This window comes from Medicago truncatula, chromosome 8 (assembly GCF_003473485.1).
Source record: "Medicago truncatula cultivar Jemalong A17 chromosome 8, MtrunA17r5.0-ANR, whole genome shotgun sequence".
NCBI classification, from domain to species: Eukaryota; Viridiplantae; Streptophyta; class Magnoliopsida; order Fabales; family Fabaceae; genus Medicago; species Medicago truncatula.
In genome coordinates this window covers 44797976-44807587 of record NC_053049.1, presented here as the reverse complement: position 1 = coordinate 44807587, position 9612 = coordinate 44797976, and the positions used below count along the sequence as shown (strand labels likewise).

General features: G+C 32.7%; 2 protein-coding genes across 2 annotated transcripts; both read left to right on the top strand.

The window, feature by feature from the left end:
* LOC25502022 (thaumatin-like pathogenesis-related protein 4) lies at window positions 1–812 on the top strand. Its single transcript, XM_013591547.3, has one exon. It carries the CDS (start codon window positions 79–81, stop codon window positions 607–609), a length of 531 nt encoding a protein of 176 aa, XP_013447001.1. The 5' UTR covers window positions 1–78; the 3' UTR covers window positions 610–812.
* A 3302-nt stretch (window positions 813–4114) lies between these two features.
* Window positions 4115–5087, top strand: LOC25502021 (protein P21). The gene has a single exon (XM_013591546.3). It carries the CDS (start codon window positions 4141–4143, stop codon window positions 4885–4887), a length of 747 nt encoding a protein of 248 aa, XP_013447000.1. The 5' UTR covers window positions 4115–4140; the 3' UTR covers window positions 4888–5087.
* The last annotated feature ends 4525 nt before the right edge of the window (window positions 5088–9612 follow it).

Sequence of the window (9612 nt, the reverse complement as noted above, 5' to 3'; positions counted from 1 at the left end):
TCACTTTCAAACTCACAAAACACAATCTCTTCTCTTGGGTTCTCATATTGTGAATTAATTGTTTTGTTCCACAAAAAAATGTCTCTCATAAAAATATTATTATTTTCTATATTTGCTCTCTGTTTAATATCTACACAAGCAGCAAGGTTCGACATAGTAAACCGATGCTCCTACACCGTGTGGCCAGCAGGCATTCCCAGGGGTGGCGGTCGGCAGTTGACCTCGGGCCAAACATGGGCCCTAGACGTCCCAGCTGGAACCTCAGCTGCCAGAATTTGGGGCCGAACCGGTTGCAGATTTGACGGTTCAGGCCGTGGTAGTTGTCAAACCGGTGATTGTGGTGGAGCCCTCAGTTGCAGCGTATCCGGTAGACCTCCGACCACACTTGCCGAATACACACTTAACGGTGGAAACAATTTGGATTACTTTGATATATCCGTGATTGACGGTTTCAACATTCCAATGGAATTTAGTTCAACTTCTAATGGATGCAACAAAGTACTAACCTGCAGGGATTCTAATTGCCCTGATGCTTATCATCAACCCAATGATGTTAAAACTGTTACATGCCCTGGTGGTACCAACTATAGAATCGTCTTTTGCCCTTGAAATCGTTGAACCTAGTGTATTCTGTTTAATTACTAAATAAAACTAAATACTATATGTAATATTGTGTCTGCACATTAATTGTGTAGGATGCAAAATAATACTATGTTGCTTAGTTTACTCGAGAAATTATAAATAAAATGATCGAGAAAGCAATATGGAATAAATTGCCTTACTTATGTGCATCATAGCATTATCTTGATCTATTTGATGATCCAACACAATGAGACTTTCTATTATGACTTAATAATGGTATCAGACCTTTAGTTCGATGTTCAGATAGAGTCTTACGTTAGATAAAAGAGTCGGTGTTGAACAAAATATAAGTGAGAGATATCATAAATTCAATATATTAAAATTTTGGATGAAGATATGGTGTTCAATCTCACAATAAAACAGCAAGAGATCTCTTTAAATTTAACCAAATATCTTAAGTTCAAATTAAGCTATCAAAAGCTAAGATCTCCTTTCACGAATTACATTCCTTCAAATTTCACCAATTAAATTTCAATTTTAAATCTTTTGTTTTCTAGTCTTATTATTTCCTATATTCCGATATTTGGCAATTTACACTTCAACCTTTTGTTTCCTAAACATTTTATTCTTGCCTTTTCGAATGTCCTAATCGGTTCTTGTTTCCCTTCCCGCATTTTAACCAAACTTCTCACTTTTAGTCTCTCCGCTTTCAAATTGAACTACTAAAATGGAGTAAACTCCTATTTGGGTTCATGAGAGTGTCACTCGCTATCACAATTCACACATGCCCTTAGGTAAACATAAGTTATTAAAATCTCTCTTAATGTTAGTTTTGTTAATCAAATTAATCTAAAACATTATCTTGATGTTAACTTTGATGATATGTCTCTATTTTTTGCCACACCAAAAGCTCTCTTTGCAATGATATGTCCCTTAGGTAAACATCTTTTATTAAAATCCTAAAAGATGAGAGTTATTGCGTTAATTTTAATCTCTCTTAATGTTGAGTTATAGACGAGGCATTAAAATTAACGCAATAATTCTCATCTTTTAGGAAAAGATGAGCAAACTTCAATCTTCATATTCTTCCTCTTGCCTCTCTCAAACCTCTATTTCAAGCATCAACATATAAATAAAAAACATTTGAACCGGTCTAAATAGCAAGAGACACTTTAGAAATTCAAATGGGGTTTATTCATTAAAATGTTTCGAAAGAAAAGAGAAAACACTACTAAAATATTATACTTGTGTGATTTGATTCATCTTATATAGTACAAATTTTACTCATTGTAACGTAGATCAAGAACTTTGTGATTTTAACACGTGTCAAAAAAATAAATTAGCAAATGGATAATCATTACAAGCTTATTCGTCTTCAAATTTTTTCTTTACTTCACTAAAGTCCATCATGAGGTTGAAAGGAATGATATTTATTTTCTAAGGCTTTGTTTGCTAGTGGAAGGAAAGAAAAGGCTAAAAAGGGGAAGGGAAGGAAAGGGAGAAAGGAGGAAAAACCTTCCCCTTGTTTGGGAGTTAAAAAACCAACAGGAAAGGAGATGAAGGGCTTTTGTTAAAATTTTACTATTTTACCCTTTTTTTCTCTTAAAATCAATACATTGTGTTACACTTTGTAATTTATCTTCTAATTTATTCAAAACAGCTTATCTCATGAAAAACAAATTAGTACGATCTCTTTTTAATAAACAACTTATTCAAAACAGCTTATTTATAAAATAAAATAAAACTTATTACGATCTCTTTTTAAAAAACAACTTATTAATGCAAACCAGTTTATTATAATCTCTTTTTAAAATACAGCTTATTCAAAATAGCTCATCTTATGACAAACAACTTACTATGATCTCCTTTAAAAATACAGCTTATTCAAAACAACTTATTTATACAAAATAACTTATTACGATCTCTTTTTCAAAAACAGCTTATTCAAAACAACTTAGAACCTCTTTTCAAAAAACAGCTTATTTATAATAGCTTATTTATACAACACTTTATTACGATCTCTTTTTCAAAAATAGCTTATTCAAAACAGCTTATTTATGCAAAACAACTTATTTATCCAAAACAGCTTCTTACGATCTCTTCTTCAAAAACAACTTATTCAAATCAACTTATTTAGGTAAAACAACTTGTTACGATCTCTTTTTCAAAAAATACTTATTCAAAACAACTTATTTATCAAAAAATAACTCATTATGATCTCGTTTTCAAAAACGACTTATTCAAAACAACTTATTTATCCAAAACAGCTTATAACATCCTTTTTTCAAAAAATAGCTTATTCAAAAAAGCTTTTTTATTCAAACAACTTATTACGATCTCGTTTTCAAAAACAGCTTATTCAAAACAAGCTCTTTTGAATAAGCAATTTTTTGAAAGGAGGTCGTAATAAGCTGTTTTGCATAAATAAACTGTTTTGAATAAGTTGTTTTTCAAAAAGAGGTCGTAATAAGTTGTTTTGCATTAATAAGCTGTTTCGAATAAGTTGTTTTTTTGAAAAAGAGATCGTAATAAGTTGTTTTGTATAAATAATTTGTTCTTTGTAAAGAGGTCGTAATAATCTGTTTTGGATAAATAAGCTGTTTTGAATAAGCTTAATTTGAAAGAGAGATCGTAATAAGTTGTTTTGTATAAATAAGTTGTTTTTTGAAAAGAGGTCGTAATAAGCTGTTTTTGGATAAATAAGCTGTTTTGAATAAGTTATTTTTGAAAAAGAGATCGTATTAAGTTGTTTTGGATAAATAAACTGTTTTGAAAAAATTGTTTTTGAAAGAGAGATCGTAATAATTCGGTCATGTTTAAAATTAGAATTTTGAATTATTATGAGGGCAAAATTGTCAATTTGTATGTTTAACCCCAAAACCTTTGATTTTGGAGAACTTTAAAATTGGACAAATGAAACGCTTCAAAACCCTCCAAAACCTTTCCCTTGTTTTTTTAAAACTCTCAAACAAGAGTTTTCCACTCCACAAGCCTTTCCTTCCCCTTCCCTCCCCTCCCCTTCCCTCCAAAATCCAACTCGAAAACAAAGGCTAAAGATTATTTGAGAGACAAAACTTAGCTAGAGGACGTGTGAGGTACGTACTATGAGATTTATAGTGCCAGTTAATCGTAATAAAAAATTGCATTTTTGTACCCCAAAAAAAAAAATATTGCATTTAATTCATATATGCACTTGTGTACCACCAATTTTACAGTGTCAATTAATTATAATTGATGATGGTTCATTAAATCTATTTGATTTCAAACTTGACTCTGAACTCCCACGTATTCACTCAAATACTAATCGCTAATTTACATGCTTGTTTTTAGTCGGCACTTTTTCGCATAACACAACAATTTCCATATTAAAACCCTTTGCTTTAAGTAGCCTCCTTAAAAGTTAATAGAAAACAGGTATGACATTACTCCTATGGTCCTATAATCAAAGAAGATGCCGTGTATAGACTGCAAGACAAAATGTGTAGTTTGCCAAAGACTTAGACTATATGCACATTTCTAGTAAGACTTTTCAATTTTCCACCGTTTCAATGATGTTCTATGGCCTTTTATAAACTGAGGCACCACTCCCACTTTCTACTCACAAAACAAAACAGAGTACACTTTCTTGTCAAAATGACTTCTCTCATAGAAACATTTCTATTTTCTCTCATTATTCTCTCTTTCACCTATACACAGGCAGCAACGTTCGACATCACAAACAATTGCCCTAACACTGTATGGGCCGCAGCCGTACCAGGTGGCGGTAAGCAACTAAACCGCGGCGAAAAATGGACCATTAACGTAGCTGCAGGAACCACATCGGCCCGTATTTGGGCCAGAACCAGTTGTAACTTTGACGGTTCAGGGAACGGTCGATGTCAAACCGGTGACTGCGGCGGTAAGCTGATCTGCCAAGCTTACGGTACAGCTCCAAATACACTAGCGGAATACTCTTTGAACCAATATATGAATTTGGACTTTTTTGATATATCTGTTATTGATGGATTCAACGTTCCTATGGAATTTAGTCCAACTTCTAATGGATGTACACGTGGCATAAGATGTACGGCTGATATCATCGGACAATGTCCTAATGAGCTTAAAACTCAAGGTGGTTGTAACAACGCATGTACCGTTTTTAAAACCGATAATTACTGTTGTAATTCTGGTAATTGTGGGCCCACTAATTATTCTCAATATTTCAAGAATAAGTGCCCAGATGCTTATAGTTACCCAAAGGATGATGCGACAAGTACATTCTCTTGCAAAGGTGGAACCAATTACAAGGTTGTCTTTTGCCCATGAACTGCATGCAGCCTTGGGGTCGATGTCTTACCTGTGTGTATATATATATATATATATATATATATATATGCATGCACTAAATATAGAAAATAAATTGAAAAGGTGCATGTATGTGCACTTTGTGAGCTTATCTACTTAAAGGATGTGTAAGATTATAAATAAATTTTCATGAAATAAAGAAAGAAGCTATAAAGTAATAATTAGTTATTTGTAATATCAACAATAATATTTGAACAACTATTTGCTAACAACTTTTATGACAATCTCTTTTTTTTCTCTTCTTATTGGCAAAAACAACGGAGAGAGAAAAAAGAAAAGAAAGTAAGAATATAATGTGAGCATGAAAGAAAATTTGTTTAAAAGTTGTCACAAATGGTTGTACAAATATTATTTCTCTTGTAATATAGATTAACATTTGCGTTATTTTCAGAGTTATTATTGGTAGACACGCTTTTTTTCCATACCTCTCCCATACACCCCTTATGTGGCACACCTATTTATTATTAAAAGAATTTGACTTATTCAACAAAATCATTCTCTCTCTCCTCAAACCGAGTTTCACCCAAAAAAAAATATGCCTGCAACTCTCTCCCTCCACGATCTCTTTCTCTCTGCAAATCTATCTCACATATCTCTCTCGCGGATCTCTCTTTCTCTCATTTGTTCACGGTTCTGTTTATATTTGTGACAAAACATCGGACGACGCGGATTGTGGTGTGATCAGAAGATGAGACGGAGGAGCAACGACGGTGGTGAGAACCGAAGATGAAACAGCGACGACGAAGGTTGTGATGAGATCTGAAGGTGAGACGGTGGGTGAAGTTGGTGGTGGTGAGTTCTGACAGTGATATGACGGACGAAGGTGGTGCTGGTGACGGCGACGACGAACGGGGATACGACTGTAGAGTGTGGTGGTGGTGATGGATAGTGGAGAATAGATCGCGACGGGGATGGTGGGTGAGGATGAGCAGCGACAATGGGTGGTGGGCGACGGTGGTTCGTGAGAAAGAAGAAGGTGATGGGGTTGGAGAAACGTGAGTACATAGAGGGTGGGAAGGAAGAGGGGAGAGCAGCGGGTGTGAATTTACAAAATTGCCCTTAATGTAATTAATAAAAAAATGCTACATAGGAGGTGTATAAGGGGGTTTGCCACATAAGAATGTTTGTGTTTCAGCAGCACTCTTTGATTTTCGGCCAGTTGTTTGATAAGTTGGGGGTGATCGTATGAAATAGCCACTAAGCCACTAACTATAATAAATAAAAGGGATTTTCTAACCTGTGCAACTTTGCCCAGCTTAAGGTGCAGTTAATACACTTAATACACTCTGTTATTGTCTCTCTCCTATTAACTTTTTTTGACTTTTCTCTATCATATTAATTATATTAATCAGCCTTAATTTTTTTTACCATCATAATCACAATGGATGATATAGATAGATTTTATTTTCTTCCGCAATAATAAAAAGAAGAAATAGGTTGAAAGAAACCAAGAAGCTGGAGAATAAGAATAGTTCTTTATGATTCTCAATCGAATACTTCAAAAAAAAAATGTCAATGGAAGAAAAAAAAATTGTGTTGGTGGTGATAGTTATGGGTGGTGGCAGACTTTAAACACATTTCTTTAATCCTTCTTTTCGATTAAGCCTATGTAGATTGTGATGATTCTGATTGAGAACACCACCAAAAAAGGACTATATGATCCTCAAAGCGGTGTCTCCCACACGTTTTCAGCCGCCTGTTAGAACTTACATTTCCATTAGACGTCGATGTGGCAGTGGAGGAGGCACATGAATGTTTTCCGTTTTGTGGCAGAGACGGAGGGAGTCGGAGAGGTGAGGAATCACACAGTGTAGATCCAACCCGGCGGCGTGAAGAAGATCATGGTAAGGGATAGTGATCGTAGGAATTCGTTTGATCAGTTAGAGATTTGTGGAGATTTCAGTTGCCGGATTCAACGTTGCTGGCATGGAGCTTGCTAGCGCGGTGTTTGTTGATGGAGAAATGACTCTTACGGTGGTGATGATAGAGTTGAAATTTAATTAAGGCTGATTAATATAATAGAGAAAGTAAAAAAGGTTAATGGGTGAGAGACAGTAATAAAGTGTATTAATTGCACCTTAAACAGTGCAAAGGTTGCAAAGTTGCACAGGTTAAAAAAACCCTAAATAAAAAAAAATGAAGAATAGTATTTTTACTATCTATTCTTACTATGTGTTGGTATATTAATTTCTTATTATCATAAATACAGAAAATGTTGAATTTGGAACGATGGAGACCGTACTAGTTAGATGGTATAATTGAAAGAGTAGATCAGTAATTAATAGTGTTCAAATTGAGAATGTCAATTATTTTGAAACAAATTTTTGTTGTAAAAAGATAAGTTATACGGAGGGAACAGTAGTTTTCAATCTTTCTATGTTTTTTTTTATTAAATATGTTTTTGGTTCCTATAAATATGTCAACTTTTCGTTTTAGTCCCTCTAAAATTTTCCTTCAACTTTTAGTCTTTATAAAATTTTCAATCACTACTTTTGATCCTTATTTTTAAGTAAATTTTTGTATTTTTAATGAAATTATGCAGAAATGTATGGAATATTGTAAAAATCACTCCAAAAAAAAAATTAGAATTTTTTAACAAAACATGAATTAAATATGAATTTTTTACCGCCAAAAATATAAAAATTCATATTTAATTCATATTTTGGTAAAAAATTCTAATTTTTTTTGGAAGTGATCCTTATAATATTATACATTTTTCTGCAAAATTTTATCTAAAAATATGAATACTACATATGAGTTTACTTTAAACGAGGGATCAAAAGTCAAGATTGAAAATTTTATAGGAACTAAAAGTTGAAGGAAAATTTTAAAGGGACTAAAACGAAAAGTTAGTATATTTATAGGGACCAAAAACATATTTAACTTTTTTTTTTTTAGAGAAACCTTTCTATGGTAAAAAACACTAGTTGTAGTTTGAAATATCAGCTTCTCTATGGTTTCGTTGAGTCAACAACATATTAGGCAGTAGGCACAAAGCACTGAAGAAACAATTACGAACGTACATAAACTGTTATTGACTTTTAAGACTTAGACTAATGGTTTACAGAGAGTACATAAATTGTTATAAACTACAGAGTACATTAGAAAGTGGTAATGCAATTTTTTTCTTGGGAAACGAAGTGGCCTAAGCCCGAGTGGTAATGAAATTTAATCCCAACTATCTCAATTATCCGTTATTCTCTCCATTTTTAAATATAAACAAAATTTGCTTATATTTAAAAAATGAATTTTTAAAATTATTTCTTTTAATCCAATGAAATATATTAACCATATGTAAATAGACATTCCTTTAGAAGATAACACCCAAATCCTTCTATACTTATCTACCGGAATCAACTAAAAGAAAACGCTTTGGAAGATATCTGCAAGGTGTATAGATTAGGGGTAAAAACGAAAATATAGGAGACTTAAAAACATTAAGAGGCCTAAAAAGAAAGCTTCTTAGAATAAAGACATTTTCAATCAATGAAATGAGCAACAAGTTATAGCTGTTAGCGTAACAAACTCTATCCCTCTTGATTGCTAAGATATTATTTTTATGCATATTCATATATTTCACAACTTGATCATGTGACCTGTCTCTTTGTGGAATATGCTATTTAAGGATCCCTCGTCTCTGCTTTAACGCTGGGACCCGATTGTGCTGCTTTTCTTTTACGTGATTGTTTTGAGATCCCTTATCGTTATCAAGTGGGCAATTGAATCACAACTATACTTATCATGAAGATCCTACCATTGCCAGATGATGATAAACATAAACTCATGAACCGTGTGGCTCGCCAAATTCTATCCTGGAAATAGCTAACATTAAATTAATTCTTAACTTTTCTAAATGATTAATTTAAAAAGTTTATTATTTTTATCATCATCATGAATTCAAGCTAATTCCATTATTGTTGAGCTTGATGTGTCTACTACGTAGCTTTAAATAATTAAGATGGCCCCATAATTTTGATGCAAACCGAATATGGACCATTCGATTTAGCTAAATTAGTAAGAGTGTGTTAATCAAATACTAAATAGAAGATGGAGATGTCCATTGTTGTATAGTTACTTACGGTTGTCAAACATTTTACATGTTATAATCAAATATATTTATTTTTCTGAAGTTTAAATATACAATGAAAAAGCAACATACTATCTCCGATCACATTTATAAATAAAAAACAATAATTTAATCTTTTTTTTTTAACAAAACTGTTTTTTTTTGTAACAAAACTGTTTAGACTTATATATAAACTGAATACATTTATTCAACAAATCTAATAAAAATAATTCTTTCTATAAATGTGATCAGATGAAGTATTTTTAGCTTAAAGTTCTTGCTTTACGGATTGAATTTAGACTATTTGCCTTAAATCCAAATTCATATTCAACCATGTCTATCAAATTCAATTAGTAAGCTACTCTAGAAGTTATTATAGATAAACTTGTAGTTCAAGATAATACTTTAGGCAAGTGTGTCCCCATGGTTACCGCCTTAAAAATCCTATTTCAGTTAAAAAAGTACAAATGAACAATTTTTGTTACGAAAAAGAAACAAAGTAAAGAAGGGGATAATAACTTCATGATGACGCGCGATTGAAAGGGAGCTTACATGGTGATCCTATCCATAAGCTAAAAATATGGGACCCACACGTAAAGCCCAATTAATATTTCACCATT

Excerpts from the sequence above, each read along its gene's own strand:
- LOC25502022 (XM_013591547.3), top strand. The coding sequence starts at position 79 with ATGTCTCTCATAAAAATATTATTATTTTCTATATTTGCTCTCTGTTTA.
- LOC25502021 (XM_013591546.3), top strand. The coding sequence starts at position 4,141 with ATGGCCTTTTATAAACTGAGGCACCACTCCCACTTTCTACTCACAAAA.